General features: G+C 51.1%; 9 protein-coding genes across 9 annotated transcripts; 4 read left to right on the forward strand and 5 right to left on the reverse strand.

Annotated features, from left to right (window-relative positions):
- Positions 1-412: 412 nt before the first annotated feature.
- Positions 413-1533, reverse strand: N7519_008854 (putative RNA binding protein Rnp24; the record flags this gene model as incomplete). Its single annotated transcript, XM_057295627.1, has 2 exons — positions 413-858; positions 987-1533. 2 exons carry the CDS (start codon positions 1531-1533, stop codon positions 413-415), a joined length of 993 nt encoding a protein of 330 aa, XP_057143509.1.
- Positions 1534-1752: 219 nt separating this feature from the next.
- Positions 1753-2865, forward strand: N7519_008855 (uncharacterized protein; the record flags this gene model as incomplete). The annotated part of the gene is made up of 3 exons (XM_057295628.1): positions 1753-1847; positions 1904-2020; positions 2076-2865. 3 exons carry the CDS (start codon positions 1753-1755, stop codon positions 2863-2865), a joined length of 1002 nt encoding a protein of 333 aa, XP_057143510.1.
- A 315-nt stretch (positions 2866-3180) lies between these two features.
- N7519_008856 (exosome non-catalytic core subunit RRP4) lies at positions 3181-4445 on the forward strand (the record flags this gene model as incomplete). Its single annotated transcript, XM_057295629.1, has 2 exons — positions 3181-3389; positions 3479-4445. 2 exons carry the CDS (start codon positions 3181-3183, stop codon positions 4443-4445), a joined length of 1176 nt encoding a protein of 391 aa, XP_057143511.1.
- An 842-nt stretch (positions 4446-5287) lies between these two features.
- N7519_008857 (IFRD domain-containing protein) lies at positions 5288-6893 on the forward strand (the record flags this gene model as incomplete). The annotated part of the gene is made up of 2 exons (XM_057295630.1): positions 5288-5478; positions 5636-6893. 2 exons carry the CDS (start codon positions 5288-5290, stop codon positions 6891-6893), a joined length of 1449 nt encoding a protein of 482 aa, XP_057143512.1.
- Positions 6894-7398: 505 nt separating this feature from the next.
- On the reverse strand, positions 7399-10411 carry N7519_008858 (oxysterol-binding protein related protein OSH3; the record flags this gene model as incomplete). The annotated part of the gene is made up of 3 exons (XM_057295631.1): positions 10291-10411; positions 8617-10243; positions 7399-8570 (listed from the first exon to the last, which is right to left on the reverse strand). Exons 1-3 carry the CDS (start codon positions 10324-10326, stop codon positions 7399-7401), a joined length of 2835 nt encoding a protein of 944 aa, XP_057143513.1. The 5' UTR covers positions 10327-10411.
- A 413-nt stretch (positions 10412-10824) lies between these two features.
- On the reverse strand, positions 10825-15221 carry spt6 (chromatin-remodeling histone chaperone SPT6; the record flags this gene model as incomplete). The annotated part of the gene is made up of 5 exons (XM_057295632.1): positions 10825-11075; positions 11137-12875; positions 12905-14787; positions 14838-14999; positions 15051-15221. 5 exons carry the CDS (start codon positions 15219-15221, stop codon positions 10825-10827), a joined length of 4206 nt encoding a protein of 1401 aa, XP_057143514.1.
- An 871-nt stretch (positions 15222-16092) lies between these two features.
- Positions 16093-18022, forward strand: ste7 (MAP kinase kinase Ste7; the record flags this gene model as incomplete). Its single annotated transcript, XM_057295633.1, has 4 exons — positions 16093-16380; positions 16444-16601; positions 16662-17199; positions 17258-18022. 4 exons carry the CDS (start codon positions 16093-16095, stop codon positions 18020-18022), a joined length of 1749 nt encoding a protein of 582 aa, XP_057143515.1.
- A 372-nt stretch (positions 18023-18394) lies between these two features.
- Positions 18395-19489, reverse strand: N7519_008861 (uncharacterized protein; the record flags this gene model as incomplete). Its single annotated transcript, XM_057295634.1, has 1 exon — positions 18395-19489. One exon carries the CDS (start codon positions 19487-19489, stop codon positions 18395-18397), a length of 1095 nt encoding a protein of 364 aa, XP_057143516.1.
- A 1113-nt stretch (positions 19490-20602) lies between these two features.
- N7519_008862 (uncharacterized protein) lies at positions 20603-22757 on the reverse strand (the record flags this gene model as incomplete). Its single annotated transcript, XM_057295635.1, has 2 exons — positions 20603-21023; positions 21073-22757. 2 exons carry the CDS (start codon positions 22755-22757, stop codon positions 20603-20605), a joined length of 2106 nt encoding a protein of 701 aa, XP_057143517.1.
- Between the last annotated feature and the right edge of the window lie 866 nt (positions 22758-23623).

A 23623-nucleotide genomic window follows, 5' to 3' on the forward strand; every position in this document is an offset into this window, starting at 1 on the left:
ATTGACAACTACAGCATACAGAACTCTTGAATAAGAAATATTGAGATTGTGTGAAACTTTTCTACTGGATCCCTGGTAAATTCAAAGGTTGCGCCCTAGTATGCAGGCCGGATGTTGTGATATCCGGAAGTATACATGCATTCATTTTCTTGCGCATTCCACTGCAAGCTGTGCCACCGAGTAGTGGACTCGAGGATCATGGATATCTGAGAAAATTGTACAAATATTTAAAATTAGGATCCAAAGGTCTCGCTTGAGTCACAGGGTAGACCACGGTCGGGGTATGAACCCGACGCCACCTCGATTACAGGCAGGTCATTGACAGGTATCAGAATTTCCCTGATAGATTTTTGTGTATGAGATGATCGAATGGCCCTTGGAAAGACTGCAGATGATACACCACGAGAGTAACTTAGTCAAACATAGTCTTCTGGCCTTGGCCCTCGACAATGGCACCACTGAGCTTCTGGACAGTTTCCTTGGAGTAGCGAGACTCATCGATGGATTCACGTCTCTTCTTGTGTCGGGGTCTCTCGCGTGATTCGCCATTGACTTCTGTGATAGCGGGTTCATCCTTCTTCTCGGCATCCTTTCCAAAGCGCTTCTTGTATCGTATAGACGCATCCTCGGCAAACTCCATTCGCATACGGCGACCCATGAGCTGGTTCACCCAAACCCTTTGCATACGGGGCTTTAGCTTCTTCGACTTCTTCTTCTTCTTCTCAGACGCCGAGTCAGAATCACTGTCGGAAGAATCTTCTTCCTCGTCATCCTCCTTGACCAACATGAATCCTCTCACCGCTGCTTCTGCGGCCGCGAGGTCTTCAAACTCCACCCACGCATAACCCTTGCATTTGCCTGTGTCTTGGAAAGTCGCCATATGCACGTTGGTAACAGTCCCGCATTTGGCGAAGTTTTCCTCGAGGTTTTCCTTGGTCACATCGAAGCTTAGGTTGCCGACAAAGATTCGCTTGGAAGGGGGTGACCAGATTTGGCTGCACCCGCAGCATTCTCTTGTGATTCGGATTTCTCAGGGCGACCTTCATAGTTGTTTGCATCTTTGATGAGCACGCGGCGGCCGGTCATGAGCTGCTCGCTCAGGCCAATTGCTTCTTGCAAGGACTTCTTGTCGGTGAAGTCGACATAGGCGAAACCTCTGTTCTGTGACCTCCCAAATCTTTCGGGACCCTTGGGGAGATGAATTCGAGTGATATTCGACTCGGAGATGTCTGAGTTGACGGTGAAGAACATGCGCAGCTCTTCTTTGGTCACTGTGAACGATAGGTTTCCAATCCAAATACCATATTGGGACCGCTTCCCCTCTGTTTCGGCTTCTTTGGATTCGAGTTTGCTGGACTTGTTCGACTTGTTCGACTTGGGTTCTCCATCATCATCTGCATCACCCCCTTTGTTCTTTTTCGCTTTGCGCAGAGCCTTCTTTGAGACTGGTTCGGGAGCCGAGACATCGATTTCAAGCTCAGGACCATCCTGCAGCTTTCGCTTCTTTTGACTGACTTCGGTGAGTTCTGACATGGTGCAGAAGATGTAAACGGTGTGATGACCACTAGAATAATAGTCAATCTATCAGAAATCTGAGATTGTTTCCGTCACAGGAAATCAGACTGGCAATAATTTTAATTTTTTTACGGCGGCCAGGACCCGCCTCCCACGCAGCCCGGATCCGCTTCTTGGCGCGAACGCGCATGACCACATCCCCTTCATCTCTTCTGAACTTCTCTCTGCCATAACACCATGGCAGAACCAAACGACAACCGTCCTACCGAAAGTTTGCCAAATGCAGTAAATACTGCACCGGCCCCTGCAAAGCAATCAGTCCGGTCTTTCAAGTACAGAGTCCTCACAGTCAGCTCCATCGGACAATGCTGACTTCTGTTCTCTCCAGGAAGAAATATGCCAAGCTGAAGGTCAGGTTCGAGCTAGGAACTCGAGAGAATGAGAGTTTGATCCGGGAAGAATTGCGCATAGAGGACCTATCCAAACGCATCCAGGAGCAGAATGAGTATGGGACTCACAAATGCCCCCTGTATGGGTGATTGCTAACCCCTTGGTGCTAGTCAACTGTTGGAGGTGCTCCTTGAGTTCAACGAAAGCCTACATGTTTCTCCCGACGTGCGATTTGATCTGAGCATGCCAAACGACCCTCCCTTGCTACCAACGCCCGAGCAGGAAATTGTACCTTTGATCAACGATGCAACTCTAGCAAAACAAGCATGGAGGGAAGCCAAAGATGGCTTGGCCGATGGGAGCATTGACACGAATGCTTATCGTATGATTGAAGATAACATCAAACGAAACAAGGCGTTTGCACCAGCCCAGCAGTATAGCTCCCTGTCACAGACCCATCACATCGCTCCAGACGCTGTTGAAAAGAAAACCGACAATGATTGTGATCGCAAACTCGGATACTTTACGCCCGAGCACGAGACTGAGTATTACCTTGCTTTGGACGCCAAGCTAGGTGATGAGGCGGCTGCTACGCAACTCGCACGCATGCCAGATCGTCCCACGTTTGCGGAGCGTGAGCGTGATCTTTCCATACGGAATCCCGCATCGGTATACAATTGGTTGCGTCGTAACCAACCCCAGACTCTTCAGGATCATGAGATTGCTTCTGAAAAGTCTGCATCACGCCCTTCCAATCAGCGATCTTCTAAGCGAGCACCAGCTCAGCGCAAAGATGAGGATATGTATGATGAGGACGGGACAGAGGCCCAGCCTACTCCCAAGAACAAGCGCAAGCGTGAAGAGGACACTGGTTATAGACCCAAAGGCGGTAGTAGCCGGTCCAAAAAGAAGAAGGAAGAGCCCACCTCCAACCCAAGCAAAGCGGCCAAAAAGCCTTGAGCAGTTGGCTTTATAAAGGGGATTCATTTCGTGTATTAATACCGGCGTTGGCTTGATTTACTGGCTTCAGATGATATGACGGATCACTAGCATTGTTAAAAATTCAAAATATAGTCTCATGAATATCTAGTCTCTATAAGATATACCTCCAAACTTACATTAACTACGGAGTAATGTTCGGAGGAGTACTTTTCTTGTAAATGGCTTTAGTGGAGCTATCACGTGACCTGGATTTTCTTCTCGCTGGTAACCCATCTGAACACCTCCACCCCCCATTTCAAAGTCAACTGCAATCGATTACAGACGTCCTCTGCAATGGCAATTACTATTCTTCCTCCAGTGGTAGAGGATGCCCGTCCCTATGAAGCTGACTCCGATGACTCCATGTCCATGGGCTCTGAGGAGGACGTCGAAATGACAGGTATCTCTCGGCCTCACAAACGACCCCGTTTAGGAAACTCGAATATTGGCACAGGGATTGTCACACCAGGAGAAGTGGTTACAGATGATCCGCAATGGATGAGGTGGGTGCAAAGTTGAAGGCTGCGCAAAAATAAACGCGGGGCTCATATCGTCATTTGTCTTTTTTTTTTTCAACCCTAACAATCTACAGAGGTCACGGCACCTATATGAACCCGCTCTCGACATCTATCATTGCGACCGTTGCCGGCACAGTTCAAAAGACAAATAAGCTGCTCTCTGTTTACCCTCTGCGGGCCCGCTATACCCCCGAGATTGGTGATCTCGTCGTTGGCCGCATTGTCGAAGTGCAATCACGACGGTGGAAGGTCGACGTCGCCGCGCCCCTACTTGCCCAGCTCCCTCTTTCCGCAATCAACCTGCCCGGTGGTATTCTGCGTCGACGAACAAGCGCCGACGAGCTCCAGATCCGAACATTTTTCAGCGAAGGCGACCTTGTAGTCGCTGAAGTGCAGAGCGTGCACCAGGACGGGTCGGCATCACTACACACACGGTCCTTGAAGTACGGGAAGCTGCGCAACGGCGTGTTCCTTGCCGTTACTGGAACCGGAGGCAGTGCAGCGTCTAGCTCCAGCGTTAAGGGCGGTGTTGGGGCTGGGAATTCGGCTTCCGGCAGCGCTTTGGCTGCTCCTGGAGGTTCTGGTACTGGCGGTGTGGTGCGGTCTCGTCGGCAGGTGTGGACGGTCCCCACGGCCAATGGTGGTGGTGAGGTGAATATTATCCTTGGGGTGAATGGGTACATTTTTATCTCCAAGAACCCCGAAGGGGCAGATGCCGCATCCTCGACTACGGAGAATGTCTCTATTACGCGCATGGAAGAGATGGTGTCGAGTTCGATCTACTCTAGCCAGAACGACGATATCCCGCCACAGACTCGCCGTGAGATTGCACGATTGACACAGTCTATTCGAGTTTTGGTACAGAACGGAGTGCGTGTGGATGAAGAGACGGTTATGGGTGCCTACAATGCTAGTCTGCAGGTGGATCTGGAGATTGGGGACGATGAAGACGAGGAAGATGAATGGCGACAGGAAGGTCGCGAGTATCTGGAGGGCGCCAAGGCCCAAGATATCCTCGAGTTGGTGAAGCAGCAGCTATAACTTGTAACGGCTCGGATGTATGATAATGATACCCCTCGAACAAAGATAAAAGGGAACTTAGCAGGCGTAATGTCAAAGTCCAAGTCCATGTCCAAACCATAGTTCACTATTGAAATTCACTATTAAAATCTGTATATTTCATACGTAGATGGCAGGATTGAGTCTAAGGTCCTGTAGCAGTATCCATGGATACTACCTAGGTATACTTAATGTGTCATGGCCTCACCTTGGAAGTGGGAACCTCATAAGTGGGGCCAATATAAGCCAATGATCGAGCGATCAGATCTGACCAACCAGGTAAGTGCATTTTGTATTTTGTAAGAAACATATGACTTCCAAGGCAGAGAGACTCATGTGTTGAACAATAATGAATACATAGGTAGCGCCCTCGAAGCGTATAGCCTGAATAATGATCCGATAGGCAGAACAATAATAGATATCTGGTTGGAAAGTTGAACAATAGCCCAGAAGAAAGAACAAAGAACAAAGAACAAAGAGCATCAATGGATGTCCAAGGTCTCATTGGTTTGAATAAAATGGCCCGGGCATCTGATAGGCTTACATACGCAGTCACGAGTCAAAAGGGTTTAGGAGGTTCTTTGTTTCTTCCTTGTTCTTTTGTTCTTCTTATTCTTCTTACTCTTCTTACTATACTCGACAGTATTTTGAGAATATGCCCCATTACTTACTCATTTCTCTTCTAATCCTCGACTATTGTCCAGTACCCATAGGTTAAAAAACCAACCTTTCTACGATCCCTTCTACTACTTACTACTTACTCCCCCATACTGGGCAAACTACATCTTTTTCAAGGAGACTCTTTCAACTATCTTATAGCCAAAATGCCCGATCTACGTCGTCAGATTTTCGAGAGCGGCAAGACTGTCTCGCGTAAGGCAGCATCCCGTGAAGCATCCCGCACCAACTCCCCCGCCAGTTCCAAGCCGACCTCACGTCAGGGCTCCCGCAATGCCAGCAGAGCTCCTTCGGACGAAGAAGACTCGGGATTCCTCTCTGATGAGACATCTATGAGGTAAGCAGATACAACCCCTTGCAGCTTATGTCTTCTTTTTTTTTTCCCTTTTTCCTTTCCCTTTTTTTTTCGTATATTCACATGCTCCCCACTCCCGTGGCGGGATGATGTCACCAATGATGTCGGCATTTTTTCCAAGCTAACCAAATTGGGACAGCATCGGATCTTTCGACGATGAGAATCCGGAACAAGATAATCCTGATTGGGAAGTCGAACTTGGCGAGCGTATTCAAGAAATCCTCGATCGCAAGCGCAGCAGTGTCCAAGGCCGCGAGGAGGCCCTGCAAGCATTCTGCCGCCTGACCAAATATCACTACACAGTGGAAGAAATCCACGGCACCATTCCAGACCTACTGGCGGCATTTGAGCGAAGCGTCCGCACCGAGATCAGTGTGCGCGAAGCAAGTCTTGGCTTGCGCGCTATCGAATTGCTTGTTATCTCGGCTTTCGACAACACGGTCTACGAAAACACTGAGCCCTTGCTTACCCGCACCATCCGTGACTCCGCCTCCCCTCTTGTCAAGACAGCCGCTATTCACTGCCTTGGTGCATGCACTATCTTCGGAGGTGCCGGTGAAGATGGCATCCTTGAACAGATGGGTTTCCTCCTGGACATCATCGCCTCTGACGGCCAATCCATCGATGCTGCAGATGACCCCACCATTGTGACCGCCGCGCTCCAGCAATGGGGATTCCTTGCCACCGAAGTCGAGGACTTCGAAGCAGAAAGTGAAGAAGCTGTCCAGATCTTCATGGATCAGCTCGACAGCTCTGATTCCAACGTGCAGATCGCTGCAGGCGAGAACATCGCCTTACTCTATGAGAAGAGCTACAGTCCCCAAGAGGACGACGAAGACGAGGAAAGCGCAGATTCAAACGACGACAGCGATGAGCACGAGCACCACCACGATCCCACATCCGGTCCCAAACTCGTGAAGCGATACAACGCTTACCACAACACTCCCGAACTGGAGAGCCAACTTCAGAACCTGGCCACCATCCACGGCAAGCAGGTCAGCAAGCGCGACAAGAAGTCCCTCCACAGCAACTTCGCTTCGATTCTCACCACTGTCGAGAACCCCCGCCGCGGTCCTCGCTACAACACCGCCATCAACCAGAACACCAACCGCTACTACGGTAGCACTCTCACCGTCAAGATTGGCCGCCACGGAGTCATGACTATCGACCGCTGGTGGAAGTGGCTGCGACTCACTGCTTTGCGCCGTATCCTGCAGGGTGGATTTTCCGAACACTATTTCCAGGGTAACCGTTCTGTTCTCAACAGTCTTCCTGTCATGATGCGCTTGGCAGACCAGGGTCACGGCTCGGTGGATCGCCAAGGTGCACGCAAGGCAGCCAAAATGCGCAACTCGCGTCGCTGGACTACTTATCAATCCGATGATGAGGATGAGTAAATGAGTACCTTGCATGGTTGCATATGTGATTGTTCAGCAATCGAAGAATAAAAACGAGGAATCTGATGCTTTTCAGTCTTTCAATTGTTGACATGGGATACGACAGCTTAGGGTTTTATTGTACATGGAGGGCTTCAGTTTTGTTCAAGCCCCGATTATTTCATGAGCTTTTTCTTTTCGGTTTCTTTGATGTTTCTCTGTTTTTGTATCCACTCGGCTTGCTTTTGTGACTCAATGCCTCGATTTGTACCTAACGAAATGACACTGCACATTGAGCATTCTTACGATATTCGATAAGGAGTTCAAGAGAATGATAGATCTGATAGATCCAAGGAAGAAAAAAAATCCGTATTTATCTTTATATAGAGTGAAGAAGGCCCTGCCCAAAACACGCCCGTAGACCGAAGCTCATCTCTCTTTATAGTCTCTCGCATGTCCAGGCAAATATAACCCACAGAACAACCACGAAAAGGCTAACCAACATCAACCATCCAGTCTAAGTCTTTTAATCCTCAAACACAGGCACAACATTAGACCAGCTCCCTCTAGCCCTCTCCTCCCAATATCCATCCTTCCCACCCTTAAGCCGCCAAGCAATCTCCCCATCGGAGTCATCATTAACCCGCGTAAACCAGCGCGGAATCCAACTCTCCCCAGCATTTTCAATCTCGCGCCTGCGTGCACGCTGCCCCTCCTCAAGCTGCACCTTGACCTCCTCCGCGCGGTCGAGGTCACCGTTTTCCAGCGCGCGTTGGTCAGGACGTAGACGGGAGTCCGTGACAGGCAAATGCTTATCCTCAATCGAGGTGATTTCATTCAGCGTGGCTGCAAAGGAGGTGAGACCATAGTGCTTTGGTGCGGAGGGGACGAGTGAGCCGGCGGTCCAGATAGTGTTACCGGTGGGGTTACCGTCGCGGGTGAGACTCAGTGACGACGGCCAGGAGCCGGATAAGCCGAGGGCCACGGGGTTGTTGTTTGCGTCGACGGCGCGAGTGGAGACTTCCTCGCTGCGACCGGAGAACATGCCGCCGGCCTTGAAGGTTGAAATGGAGCGGTGACCGGTGGACTCGTTTGTGACGGCTAGCTCGCCGACGGGCTCGACGTATTTCTCTCCTGCGATGATGTTGCGTAGGAAGGATGTTGCCGGCGTCCAGCTGTAGCGGTCGCCGGTACTGTGTAGGATAATGCGGACACGGCCTTCAGTTGTTATCTCGGCGGATTTGCCCCAGAATTTCTGGCTGGGCATGGGGGACTGCGAGATGCTCCATTCCTTGCTGTCGGCTTGGTAGGCTAGTTGCACGGGTCGATGTGAGACTTTCTCCGCGATAAAGCGGAAGCCTCGGTCTTCGCGGACGAGCTCATAGGTCTCGCCTAGCATTGGATTGAATGGTTTGCGGATGGAGCGCTCACGGACGCGGTTGCTTGAGAGGGAGGATACTGCGAAGGCGGTTACGTACATCAGGCGCTCAACGGGGTCTGTGGATTGGGCGGCCTGGTCAAGCAGATTTGAGTACTCCAGGACCTCGGCGGCGCGTTGAAGGAGAGACATGGGCTCGTTTGCCGACACCGGCATCGAGATGGTGGACAAGTCCTTTCCGACGTTCTTGCGCAGGAACCCAATCAAACTCGGGGGCAGGACTGTCGGGGCGAGGATGTTCGCACGGCGTTTTACGGGGTCTCAGGGGCAGCGGGATCAACGATTTGGGTTTAACTGGGAACAGACCAAAAGCGATGCTGCTATCCTGGCGAGTTGCCGCCGTGTCGGATTCACCATCGCTGTCGGGAGGGGCGTCATCCTCGACTTCCTCGGCAGCAGAGACAGGCCGGTCCTCTTCGGGCCCTTCGTCGTCGCTGTCTTGGATGGTCAAGAGGGGAGACCTGTCACCATCTCCATCTGTTGCATCAAAGAATTCTTGCGACATGTCAGACTCCATGCTCCGCCGGGGAACCATAGATGGCTGAGGCGGGTGCCGTCGCTCCTTGCTCTCGGCAATCAGCATGGAGAACTCGGAGACCGCATTGTCAAGATCGCGCAGTACCTCCATCAAATGGTCATGGATCTCATCCACGCTGTCTATGTGACTAATGACACTGGCAGGCTTCCCCTTGCCGTCAGTAGCAGGCACCACAAGCTGCGAAGAACCGGAGTTCGTGGTCATGGCCGGTGGTCGCTTGCTGTTGGCATTCGACTGTCCACTTGTCTTGCGCTTCCAGAACGGCCGCTTGGCCTCCGCCTCATTGGGAGCAGTCTCATGAGTGCTGCGTTGGGGGCTAGGAGACCGGCCACGCGAACGAGGCCGGTCGATAGGGGTTGGGAGAGGCGAGGCAAGATACTTGGGGTCTGTATCCTTGGCGAGCCGGCGTATCGCATCTCGCGATCCAGAAATATGGCCGACAAGGCTCTCAACGCGAGTCCATTCACTCTCCTCCGCCGGGGAGGGCTGCGATGGAGCGTAAAGCCGTAGCTCCGGAGGGGCAGCTAGACCAGCCTTGCGTTCGTCCTTAGAATCTTCCTTGGAGGAAGCTCTCTCGAGGGCACCCTTCCACGCGGCGAATTCATGCTCGTTATTGGCGCGCAAATGCCAGATCTCAGTACCTGAATCAATAGAGATCTCACGGGACTTTTCGTTGGTCGCGACGGCCGCCAGCGAGAGCGGGATCGCACCTCGCAGTGCGGACGAGTTGCGATCATGATAGTAGGACAGCGTGCTCGAGGTAAAGTCCAGGGAAAAGAACCGACGTGCCCAACCCTGGTGACGTTTCCGTCGCCGTTTCTGCAGCACTCCCGTGTGGACACTTAGGTTCGATACGTCTTGCTGCGAGTTGAGCGTGGCTCGACTGTTGCCTCGTCGGCGGGTCTTGGGCTGCGGCAGCGATTCGGTCGATGCCCCTGGCTGAGAGCGTGTGGCGATGGATGCGGAGCTATGTGGCTGAAGGCCGGTCGGATAGGTGAGGAGGACAAGTGTCAAGGTCTTGGAGATTTGTTTGGAGAATGTGTTATCGAAAACAAGGGCATAGTTGCCTCCTTCACTGAATGGCACATCGTATGTCCCCTGGGTGATCTTGTCTGCCTCACACTTGCCCGTCCATTTGATTGTTTTGAGCCCAATTCCCGTCAGCTTCTCGATAACGGCAGATTGTTGTTGCCGCGTGCCGGCAGTCGTCGCCGTCGCGGGGAGGTTCTCGGTAGAATCGGTGCTCTGTGAATCGGAGCTAGGAATATGGGAGCTTAGGGCAGAGGATTGACCGGGATGTTTGAAGAGGCCAAAGTTGACAGACTTCTTGTGCGGTTGAATACTCCAAGAGATGGTGTGGTTGGCGCTGACATTGATCCAACGTACAAAGTACGACTATAGAGATTAGTTGAGACCAAGTCTTTTGCTGTAACAAGCCCTACCTTGCTGTGAATCTCCAGCTCTTCCATGGCCGCCATAATTGCGCAGAGAGGGGTTGCAAGAACCGCAATGTATCCGTCGCGGTCCGGTGCGGCTGAACGTGGCGATGCGGGGGACAAGCCACACTAGTTATACAATTGATGTCACAGGAACATCCGGGGTGAGATTTAATTAAACAAGGGAATACGAGGGAATACAAGGAAATAAGAGAGGGGGGAGGTTGAAAGTGGAACAGGTTGAAACCGAGGCTGATGGGTTCACATGGTAGATCTCCCTATCAGGCTCTCTCTCCCGTCTATGTTTCAACATAGTATACAGTCCTACATCATACAGCCTACATCTGTACATATGTAGTTATAAATTCTTTAGATAACTCCATAAATCGCTTGAAATTCATTGTTAATGTTTACATGCCCGATGCCAAAGGTGTATCAAATTAAAAAAAAAAAGAAGAAAGTAGGAAATGCCGTCCCATCTTTTCCTGGGATTTTGGGAGCTTTTTGGAATAGATAGTACACTGTACAGACGAGGACCACTCATCTCCGGCCGCCCTTGCTCATGTTGCTGAACATCAGCTTAAAGCCGTTGCATAGAGCATTCATGTCCGGGTAGGGGTTCTTCTGCAGCTCGTAGCCCTGTGGAATCACCTTGACCGGCCAGTTCTGAAGTCGTGCATGTTCGCCTGCCTTGAAGCAAAGGTAAAAGTAACCGGGGTATTTGGCGTTAATGCAGAATGCATATGCCGAGCGACGGGGGTTGGCCTTGGTATAAGTCTCAAGCCATTGATCTATTGGATGTTAGTTAGATGCTAGTTGAATGACAGTTGGATAAAATCGCCAAAAACATACCTGTCTCAGTCTTGCTGCCTTCTTGGAATTTCTCGTGGAACATCATCTCGCCCACCTTCTTGGCCATCGCTTTGACATGATTGACGATCAGGTCATCCAGGTCGCTGTAGGTATACCGACCGCCGACCTTGAGGACACGACCGACAGAGAACTCGTTCTCTTTGTCCAGCTCCAGAACATCAATGTGCTGGTACACACCTTGCGCCACCTTCCAAGTGACAGCTAGGTGATCGTGGCCTCGGGAGGACGGGCGAATAACAACGTCACCTGGGCTTTGAGAGCCTAGGAACTCCTCCGCCTGGGTGGAGTTGAACGGCCGGAAAAGCGGGTGCTTAATGACACGCATGGCTTGGCCTCCACGCTGCGTCTTCTCCTGCAACGATTCCTTGTCGGCTCGCTCCTGCTGTTCGTCCCAATCCCCGAAGCCATGTTCCTGGCTCCGACGAGATGGGTGACTAACTTGATCCTCACGTAGAGAGACATTGCAGGAGAAACCCTTGCGGTTCAAGAACAAGATCTTGGCCGGGACTGTCTGGTGGACTTGGTATACGTTGCGTACAGGGACGTCGTAGGGAACACCGAGTTCGGTCTCGGCCACGAGAACATCAACTCCACAATCCAGTTTGGCCTCAATGTGATCCTCAAATACCCGCTTGATGGCAATAGGCACCACCATACCAGGTGTTAAAGAGTCGGGCGTCTCGCCAGTGAGCATTGTGAAAATATCATCGGTGCTGAGGAAGACATAGTGCTTGCGCAATTCCTCGTATGGTTGTTGTAACTCGGCTCGGATCGTCTCAAGGGTGGCACGCTTACGCTGGTTAAGGTTTTTCTCGAGCTGCTCTGCGTACTCCTCCAGGATAAGATCATTGACACGGTCTTGTGCCTCTTCCCGGAACAGCTTCCGCATGATAGCACCAGTGCCGTTCTCATCGGTCTCGGCCTTGATATCTTCCTCGTCCAACTCCAAAGCATCAGCAGCCATCTTGCGCGCGATATCGTAGTCTTCAGGATGAACACGGGTGTTATCCAGCGGATCGGCATCGGGATCAGCGTTCTCGAAGTCGATGTAGACGAAACTAGCACAGTTGTTCCAAACTTTGACACCCATAGCCGGGTATGTCGCGTTGACACCAAGCAATTCCACCCGGTTGTTAACGATTCCGCCGTTCATATTGACAATCTTGAGCAAATGAGCCGCCTTTCGGGGACCAAGGCCGCAGACGTACGGCAAGAGATTAGCTGTCGCCGTGTCGGCCACTGCTTCGTTGAGATCAACGCCGACCAAGTTGACCATGTCCACCAGGGCGGTTTCCAGCTGCTTGAGAAGCAGGTCCTGGGAGACTAGTTGCTGGCCTGGCTTGAACTGGATGGACACAATGTCACGGCCCAAGGACGCATATTCCTTGAGCGGGCTCTGCAAATACCGGCCTAGAGCCACACAGTAATGGGTCAAAGGTCCAAAGCCTGGATTGTCGCTTCTAGCGCGAGGGCTGTTGTGGTATAACCGGGCAACCTCATCATTGACAATGACCACCTCTAAGGTATCGCTGATCTCCTCATCGTGCTCATTTGTGTAGGATGCACCACGGAGGTCTTTTTGGTCGACAATTTCGGATAGAAGCTTGTAAAGTCGGCGCGTCTCGGGTGTCATGCCTGAAACACCGATGACATCTGGTCGACGACGATCAACCAGATCCACAAAAGCGGCCAGGTTTTCACCGTCTGCAATACCACGGCTTCATCTCCTACCGAAAGATCAATGAACTTGCCATTCTCCAAGACACGGCCATCTTCTTCTGTGTAAGCCCAGTGAATGGGGTCCCGGCCCACCTGACCAGATCCGGTGGATAGAGTCAGAACACGGGGCACGGTGCCCAGGACCATGCCCTTGGGTTTGTAAGGGGCCTGATCGAGACGTTGCGAGAACGCTTCGCGGCACTCCTTGGCCACATGGTTCTCACATTCCTGTCGAATGTTTTCCTTTACACTGCGATTGATCAACTTCTCCAGTTTGCCCAGAGCCAGATCCAACACCTCACGGCGAACACGGTTCCAAGCATCAGCAAGCTCACTGTAGTTGTCTGACTCAATATCGGCATAGAGACGTGTACGGAACTGGTCAAAGTTTTCAAACCGCACCCGAACATCAACGAGACCTTCTTCCTCGGCCTTGAGCATGCGCAAGAACATCTCTGGGCGACGGGCAATATCGCTTAGCTGCTGGTTCCGCAGATACTTGAACTCGGCGTAAGGGTGCTGCTCATCGATCCGGCGAAGTCCTTTCTCTGTGCGGAAGCAATCGACGACTCCGTTCATGTAGTATGCCTGTCGCATTACCTTGCGCATCTTAGGGCTGACAGTAAGCTCTTCGGCGAACATCGACTTAGCGGCTTTGAGAACATGTGAACTGTTGGAAAAGTCGTTGTCGACAAACTGATCTGCCAAATCTTCGGGCTGCTCAGTGGGATCTTCAGTGTATTGCCGGCGACCCTCCTTTGAGGCATTCTGAGCAAACGCATCTGCAGTGATGCCAAAAGCACGCACAAAGCCATAAGCCTTGCCGTTTCGAACCCGCTCAAAGAAAGACCTGCCAGTGGCTTTTCGACGTTGGGTTTCTCCATTAGCCTCCCCATTGACCTGGTTGAGATCACGTAGCTGTGAGGAGTACTGGAAATGGATATAGTCCTGCACATCTTGGAGTTCCTCCATGGTCGCGGCCGCAAAAAGCTGATCCTCGACGTTGGAATCAGTCACATTGAAGATACTTTGCAAGTTGTCGTATGTCTTTTGTATTGTACCACGCTTGTCGATCAAAGCGCGGAATTTCAGATCATGGTCGAAGATATCCCATAGATCGGTCATATTGAGGAGTTTCTCGGCGCGGATGCTGTATTGGGCAGAGTCGTCGCCGGCATCAGCGCCATTAGCCATATCTTTGACAGCATGAATCATGTAGTCTTTGCGATGCTGGAAAATGAAGGGCACTTCCCAGTCGTCCGTGATCAGGAATTCCAACATCTTAGCGACGGACCGCTGGAATGGTTCACGCAGTTCGGGATCCATGCGCTTCTTGAGCAACATCAAGTTTGAGATCCAGACTGCCTCCTCCCGGAATTGATCCTCGGACAATGTCACATGCTTATAGGGCTTGCGAGCAACCTGATGGCGTTCGGGTTCATCGAGGAGACGAATTTCGTTATCGTCCTCCGTCAACATCCTCTCGGCCAGCTCGGATGGTTCGAAGACGTCCTTCAAGTCTAGGTGACGTTCTTCGGTTTGTTTGTCGGCCTCTTCTTGGTCTTCCATTTGCAGTGCGAAATCGTACTCTGTGCCATCACCGAATGCAGCGCGCATATCCTCAAGTGCATTTTCGTCCAAGCCCGAAGTATCAGTCGGAATCAAACCGGTCTTGTTGACTCTGGAGGCAGGCGCAACCCCAAGGTCATCCCGTTCGCGCTGGGCTTCATCGTCGGAGAAGGTATCCTCTTCAATAAAGTCGTCCATCTCATCGCGCAGGCCTCGGCGCTGGCCTGGCCTAGCATATTGTTGCGCTTCCTCCTCCTCGTCCGAGTTGAAAATGTCATCGACGCCGTGAGACGGTTGGTGGCTCTCGCGATCTTTGCCTCGCTTCAAGCGCTTAAACTTTGACTAATCAGAGCATCAGAAGCTTGTCGAGTGATGAACTGGAGCTTACATACCTCAGTGGCTGGTCCACGATGTTGACTTGGACCATGTCCAATGAGTTCCAGATCTTCTTCATCAAGGTGCTCTTCTTCGCGAGCAGCGCGTGGACGTTTCCTGTGTTTGCGAGCGGCACGTTCATCTTCTTCATCCTCATCGACAATGAACCCTTCGCGGACCTAATAGTTTGTCAGCGAAGAAATACAACCCGGTGAAAGGTCGAAACTGACGGCGCGAGCAGCCTCCTCGTCATCTTCTTCTTCGTCTTCCTCCTCGCTCGAGTCATTGTAGTGGCTTTTGGTATGTGGATCCGGGCGGCCCTCGGCATCGTAGTCGTCGGCGACTTCCTCATCTTCGTCATCCATGACCGCCTCACCCTCGATCAGGTCGCGAAGGCTCATCTTGACCTAAAGATCCCTATTGCTAGGGACCGTGGAGAATGCGGTTTCGGATGAAAGATTCAAGATGCAATAGCGCAGATGCGACACCAGGTAGTACGCAGCTCGTTAAGACGGTCAAAGGTGAAACAGGGAGGGTGAAATTGAAGCAATAGTTGTCAAGAGGAAGAATCACGGCCATCGGCGAGGAGAGGATGTGGCGGTGATTGGCTAGTGCTGGTGTGGCTAGACGCTAATCCTATTGAGGTAACCTAATTGTGGCTTGACCCAGTCATGTCACGTGCCATTATCTTTGTGTGTGCTTCGGACATTGGACATTCAACGATGCCCTGGTCAGATCCTCAATATGCATATCGTTTTGTACTATTAATGCACGGCCGAGACTATCAAATACTATCGAATATGTGCAAATTTTGAACATTATCTATCACTCATAGCCTTAACCCATAAATTTTGTGTTAAAGCCACAAGTACCCAAAGCTAGCCCCAAAAGACTGGTGGAACCCCCGAAACACCTGTTGTTTCATTGTAGTGGCCTTCATAGTTCTTCAAGATCATCTCTCATTTCCTTCCTCCCATAATACTCGTAGAAAAGAAAAATCCAAAAATCCAACATACTTCTGTTTGGCGCCGACCGGCACATTTTGGGTCATAGTTGGTCGAATCGACGCGCCCGCAAGGCCCAATCAGCGTCGCCAAGAACATCGCAAGGTGATATCGACTTCCCCGCTGTTAGCTCGGGGGTTCGTTCTGACCACTCTGATCCCATCGCCTTGGGTAACGCGGACTTGATATCACTCAGGCCGCTGGGCTCTCTCATTTTCTTTCTTTCACAACTTTCCCCTTGTGCAACTCCAACTCCCAACTAAGCGCCATGGCGGACCAGTTCCAGGCTCGGACGTTGAAACGCAAGAATGTCAAAGGTCTCGCTCTCAATGCAGCCCCTAAACCCACCTCCAACACCACCGATGGCGATACACAGGCCCAGGGGCCTGTTGGGAGTAGCGAGGTCAATACCACAGATACGCTCGAAATCGGACTGGAGTTTCGCCTCGATCTTCGCAGTGAAGACCTGGTCACATTGAAAGAACTTGGCGCTGGAAATGGAGGTACTGTTTCCAAGGTGATGCACGCATCCACCAAGGTGGTGATGGCTCGAAAGGTGTGTATTGTGTACTGTGTGTTTCTATTTGTTGGTCAGCTCTAATTTCCTCGTCCCCCGCAGATTATCCGTGTGGAGGCCAAAGAGAACGTGCGGAAACAGATTCTACGAGAACTTCGAGTCGGGCACGACTGCAATTGCCCCAATATTGTCACTTTCTATGGTGCATTTCAAAATGAAGCGAGAGATATTGTGCTATGCATGGAATATATGGATCTCGGGTAGGTGGAATAGGTGGACTAATATGGGAAACAAAGAGGATATAGCTGACGGGCAATCAGATCTCTCGACCGCGTTTCTAAAGATTTCGGCCCTGTTCGAGTCGACGTGCTGGGAAAGATCACTGAGTCCGTCTTAGCTGGTCTCGTCTACTTATATGAAACCCACCGCATCATGCATCGTGATATCAAGCCGTCCAATATCTTACTCAACTCCCGCGGCAACATCAAGCTCTGTGACTTTGGCGTTGCTACCGAGACAGTTAACTCGATTGCCGATACATTCGTTGGCACTTCTACATACATGGCTCCCGAGCGAATTCAGGGAGGTGCCTATACGGTCCGGTCCGACGTGTGGAGCGTGGGCTTGACGGTCATGGAGCTGGCTGTTGGAAAGTTCCCCTTCGATCACTCCGACTCTGCTGCCGGAAACCGTGCTAGCGCAGGACCGATGGGAATCTTGGATCTACTCCAGCAAATTGTGCACGAAACAGCCCCCAAGTTGCCCAAGAGTGATGCCTTCCCGCCTATCCTACATGACTTTGTTGGGAAGTGTCTCTTGAAGAAACCCGAGGAGCGCCCAACCCCACGAGAGCTTTATGTATGTTTATCTCTCTTTTTTGAACCTGCACTTTTTCACGTGCACTAACTCCTTCCAGGACAAAGATGCCTTCTTGCAGGCCGCGAAGCGCACACCAGTCAACCTCGAAGGATGGGCAACGAGCATGATGGATCAACAAAAGCGCAAATCCTACCTGGGACCACCAATACCGACATCACTCTCTAGAGAGGGCTCGACGCCATCTTCAAACTCGACTTCATCTCCCGCTGCAGCTCCCACATCAGCCACTATCGGCAAACCCCCTCTCCTCAGCAAGCCAACACGAACCCCACAGCAGTCACCATTCCCGTCAAACCCAGTGTCAGGCGACATCCCTCTAAAGATCGCCAACGAGGTCCCATCCAGCCACCGTTACTACCCCCAATCCCAGCCCCAATACTACTCGTCGTCCTCGTCCCGAACCACGCGGTCTCCACCACCTCCCTCTCTGGAGCACCTCTCGCTGGAATCAAATGACGATAACAGCCGATCCGGTCGTCGCGCGATGCGCCAGCACCTCAACGAGCCTGCTTCTGCTATCGATGCCCCATCTCACCCATTCATGAGTCCTCGCTCCGCCAGCTCCAACAACTCCAATCCCCGTACGAACCTGCACTCCACGACGATGCCTATCCGCGCCGCGCCTCCGACTGGCCCGCCTCCCCACCGCCTGTTTCAACGGGTGGAAACTGGCGCATCCAACCAGGAACTACACCCCGGTAATTGGGTAATGGATAGACAATGTACTCGGATACATATTCGTGCTATTTTCTTTTCTTTTCATTGTGTCTATGTCCAGATGTACGTGCACACTCGGCTTTGAGGATTGTGGACTATCTCCTTACCGGCTATGTTGATCTGTCATATTCACGGCCTTGATGGAGCAAAAAGGAAGCCGAGACAGGCCCTAACAGCACATTTTTTTCCCTTCCATCTATGAGCATCTCTTCTCTCTCTCTCTTTCTATTTTCTCCTTTTTCTTCTCAATGACTCTGCTTCGATTGAAATATCTGGCAACGAACCCTATTTCATTTTCTGACTCTTTATCTGCTGGGATGTCTTCCTGCATTACACGGCGTACATAAACAAGTGCAATTTCATACTCTTTCAAACTCCGGTAGAATCATGTGGATATGCGTCCCTTCGATAAGTCTTTCCAATACATTTATATCAATATAGATTTCAGATTCCGCACTCAACCCACATGTGGGATATTCGCTGTCCAGGTACTTATAAACGCACCTGGGGGAAGAAAGGCCAATGAGCGAACGACCTCAACTGTTATAAACAGTCTCGCCAGAACAAACACGACCACAATAAGGACCATCAAAGCTCTCTCAACCAATTCTAGTATCCTTGGTTGGCTTTCCACCTTAAACACCTTCAACCAAACTGGGCCCAGGATTTGATCAAGTAGATAGGCAAATGGCATAGCAACACCCGTTACAACCGAGCTCAGACGCCAGAATAGTCTCTCCAGGGCTGTAGGAAACTCAAAGTTCCATGCTACGCAATGGGCAGCACCAAACAGAAGCAGAGCAAACAAGCAAGCCATACTCCTCACATATCCCGGTACTTTCCTCAGCACATCTCTGTGGGTTGCATCATTGGGGATCCAGACGCTGCTGTATTTGGGACCGGAGCCCAGCGGGCCAGCATTGGCCATGTAGATCAAGTCTTCTGCGGAGGGATGTCTGACAGCTTTGACAGTATATGATGTCCGGACATCTTGGGGCTTATTGATCAACATGATATACGTGATCGAAGAGCAAATTGCGAAAGAGAGGGTGGAAATCTCGAGCTGGCTTGTTGGGAGCTTTTGGCTTAGTCGCCCGCCGAGCTGGATGAACATCCACGAAATTTGAAGTACAGCTAACATCTTGACGACGAGATCGCCATTGCTATGGTCATCCAGGGAATCATGCGACACATAGGGCAGTTTTTCGATGATTCCAAGCTCACGGGCAAGAAGGAGCTGGTTCGCGTCTACCACCCACCGATTACCACAAAGAAGAGTGAGGTTTCCAACCCAGTCCGTGTATGGCATGTTGAAGATCCCTTCTTCCTTTCGGTAGCCCTGAGAAACCATGCTGTTTGCTTTCTCGATGGCGAGGATGTTGGATCTATTCAATGCCCAGTCGATTTTGCCAATCGCATTCGAGATCCTCTGCATTGACTTCTGAAGCATCTGTGGTGTTCGTATTCCCTTTGGGAGATCTTCGATAGAGGGTATCTCTTGAGCATCGGTTACAGGATCGGAGTCCGCAAATTGAATAGGGAATCCACCCATGTTGGCATAGTGTATATGGGAGACAGACCATGGGACGCCATCTTTCTCTTGATACTCTGCGAAGCGAGCCTTGAGTATCCTGACAGAGCACATATCACTACAGGCCATCCCGAATACCCACTCTGGAGCGAGGATGTTGATCATCATCCATTTGAGCTTATTGGAGAACCGCCAAAGCGTTCGCAGATACCTCTGACGTTTCTTGGATGGTGTCGACTGGATTGGGACATTGAGATGGAGAATAGACCAAGTGCAGAGGCCTATCACGCTGAGGCAAGACCAGACAATATCTAGAGTCCCTCGGGTATTCGGCGAGGTAACAAAGCCTGCGGTCCCCGGAGGATATGTACAATTGCTGTGAAATATCTGCATTCTGCGAATGGCTCTCAAGTCGAGTGGCTGCCATGTTGATCTTGCGCGGGGATCTGTATATAAAAAGCAAAGCGCTATGGGCGCAGCAAATAGTTCAACCGTTTCAACTGGCGCTTCTTTATAGCGAATGAGCATGGTCCCTTTTGTTCTCTGTACTTATTGGTTAACTCAATGGTGTGAAGGCGGCTCGAGGCTGGGGGCCAAGTCTATAACACAAGTAGTTAACTACTTGACAAGATAAATATAGAACAGATCAGTGAATATATCGTTTGAGTATTGGCTCTCCTGTATATTGATGTACATTTTGTATGTAACATATTTATTTAGGCACCTGTTTACTTCATGAGCTGTACAATAGGTTTGTTTCATAGACTATAGGGGCATATTGTTTCATAACATAAAACATGAAACACTACATATGTACTGTACTGTCTAATAGAGAGAATCAACGAAACTGATAACGCTACAGCAGACTTAATACCTGAGGCTAAGGATGGTGTAGACAGAGTGTTTCATTGAAAGCATGAACTCTTGAATGGCTGAGAATCGATATATTCAACCGTAATAACATAACCGAGGTATACATAGAGAGCTCATTTGTTAAGCAAACGGTTTCTCGAGACCGAAAACATGTAACAGGGGCAAGTCAAACCCAGCAAAGTGATAGCGCAAATGAATAAAACAAAGTCATCAAGCTCCGAACACCAAACAAACACCATGACAAACCAATCAGCATGTTCTCTATTTCATCATGAGCTCTGGGCCAGCTAGCGGGCTGGGAGCAGGGGGTCCATGGGCAACACCCTGGGTTGATGGCGCAGGAGCAAGGTCTGGCATCGGGATTGATATAGACGACTTGCCACCCCGATTGCTGTTAGTTCCACCGCGGTTAGAGGTCCCTGTGCCGCCACCACGGCCACCACGGCTTTCATGGGCAGCGGATGCAGTGGTAGCAGCGCGGTCGCTGCCGCCATCGGTCTTCTTGTTGCCTCGCGGACGGCGTGAGGTGCCGCCCCGAGAGCCGGGCCCACGCAATGGCAGGCCAGTATCTTGGGAGACGGGCACAGCAGCTGCAATGGGAACGTGAGGGTGCGAGGTCACAGTCCGACTCCGACCTGTTCCTCGGCCACGGCCACGGCCGCGCTTGATTGTACCGTCGGCGCTGCAAATAATTAGTAAATACGTAGTGAGAGGGTAGTGGGTAGACATACCGTTCCACCTGGACCTTTTCTCCTTCCGGAACCAATGGCCCACTGTAAACAAAGAACCCGTCCTTGCTGGCAGCAGCCTGCTCCTGCCACACCATTTCGGTATCATCCACAAATGGATCATCACGGTCATATTCCTCAACCTTCCTGCGTCGCTTCTTCTTTCCATCGCTAGCCTCCGAGGGCGCACCGTTGGTTCCTGCCCCTGTACCACCCATGGGAAGATCGCCATCCATATCACTATCGCGTTCCGCATCGAGACTCAGATCCTCGTCAGCACTCTCGCCGGCGGAGATTCCCTTGGCATTCTTATCATTTCGTTCCAACGCCGCCCCGGCAGCTGCCACACGAGCCATGCGCGCTTTATGGGCGGCCAGACGAGGGTGCAAGGCCGCGAAGCCATATTGCTCTTCTGCAAGACGTGCAAAGTTGACGATCTGGTTGCCCTTCTGTAGCGGAACATGAACGATGATGCTGGGCGTGCTGCGCGAGTCGGGGGACTTTGCAGAATCGTCTCCTCCGAATAGCGCGTTTGTGATCAAGCCAGATCCTTGAGGCAGCTGAGGGGCTTCTTTGGCAGGTCGAGTTGGCTTAGGAGATGAGGCCTTTGATGCCGGGGCAGTAGGTGTGCTCTTTTCCTTTTTGGCGCTGGGTGCGGCCTGCTCCGTGGAGTCGATCTCCATTGATTCGGTTGGTTGTTGCCTGGGCGGAGTCGGCCGGACAGTGGGCTCGGGTTGCGCAGGAGGTTGAGGTTGGCGCACTGCCGGCGGAGATGGTTCAAGTTTAGGAGTCTGTGAGGGGGTTGGACGCTGCTCGGTAGGTGGGTATGGGGTGGTGTAGGGGGTGGACTGCGACATGGCCTGCGGGATGTGTATGGCTCCACGGGAAGCAGACGAAATAGGAAGGGGCGATGGTGCTAAGGACAGGTGTGAGGGTGTGGCAACCATTGCAGGCGGTCCCGGCGAAGAGAGGCCGGGCACATGGCCAGAGGAAGAGCGTTGAAGCGTGTTGTATAATGGTTGGGAGTTCTGGCCTGGTGGGTCGATGATACTTGAGATCGCTGGCGATGCACTGGCACGATAACCATTGTGAGGAGAGATTGCGCGAGCAGGAGGACTATATGATGGTGCTGGTGATGGATTGTCAAACGCAGAGCGAATAGGGTCGAAGTTTTGTCCGCTGGTTCGTTGGGGCGGTGGTTGCGGCACCGGAGGTTGCGAATGCGATTGCGGGCGAGAGGGTTGCGACAGCTGATAAGAAGCCCCCGGAGCTGTAGGGGGGTGTGGGCTTGAGTATGAAGTTGGAGCAGGTTGAGGCTGAGGTTGAGGAGGTTGAGCTATTTGAGTTGGTTGGATTGGTTGAGCGGGTTGAGCAGGTTGAGGCGTTGCAGGGGCGTGTGGAGGGCTTCGGGCGTCTACCGGGGCCCTCGTTTCCGCAGGTTCCAGTTTGGGTTTTTTCCGAGAAGCCGTGTTGTTTGATTTCTCTCGTGGGCGACGAGGAGCTCGGGCCGGTTTTTCCTTAGCTTCTTTTGGTTCCTTGTCCTTCTTGTTCTTGTCGGAGTCGTCATCCTTCTTACGACGCGACCGCCTGGCGGTACCGGAAGCACGTCGGGCGCCTGTGTCGGGTTTGACATCGGCGTCAATGGGCCCTTCTTGTTTGGGTAAACTCATATTAGGAGGATCCGACATAGTTTGGCAAAAAATCACAATTGGAAATTGAAAATTGAAAATTGACAAGTTGATAGGAATTTGGCCAAAATCGAGATGGGAGATGAGAGTGGTGAAACGTGTCGGTATTAGGTCGGCAACAGAGGTTGGGAGAAGAGGAACACAAGAAAGATAAGATGGTGAAGAGAGAAATGAAGAAAACGCGGGAAAAGCAGAAAAAGAGAGGGACGCGGAAGGGGAGAAGGGGAAAATGTCGGGAGAAGACAGAGAGCAGAAATAAGGAAAGGGAGAAAGAAGAACAAGAAGGAAAAAAAGGAAAAAAGGGAAGAAAGGGGAGAGAGAGAGAAAGCAAGCAGATTGGAATTAAAAGCACATTACAAAGGCAAAGTACTGGGATAACCTGCAATTTGATATTGTCAAGTTCTTATAGTACTTGGGATATATGGGGGAATTACTTGAATTACTATCTTGCAGAGAGATATCATAGTGCTAATGTCTCTACAATACTGTAGAATTATATATTTACTGAGGTCATTGTTGAGTATTGGACATCTCATCTCCATTACTCCGTACTCTCTCCAGCGGATTAGGCTAGAACCCTTAAGGTGTACTCCGTACCTGATACAGGGCTTCGTTTACATGTGTTCTTCAGATCAGGTGCTCACCATATTTTGAGGCTTATATATGTAAGTCTGACTTAGACCTCCTATTATTATATACATAATACAGGTCATCATAGTATTCATCCTGCTTGTGTACTCCCGTGGAAGTTTATGATAGGTACGACAGATAGCGACTTCGACGTTCATAAAGGACTTTTCACTCAAGGGCTTAAAAAGACCAAATTTTTCTTTCTATACCAATCAATTTGAATGGCTCAATCAGTA

Source organism: Penicillium mononematosum (genome assembly GCF_028829835.1).
Source record: "Penicillium mononematosum strain IBT 11891 chromosome Unknown utg000005l:1.0-9366267.0:1.0-9372171.0, whole genome shotgun sequence".
NCBI classification, from domain to species: domain Eukaryota; kingdom Fungi; phylum Ascomycota; class Eurotiomycetes; order Eurotiales; family Aspergillaceae; genus Penicillium; species Penicillium mononematosum.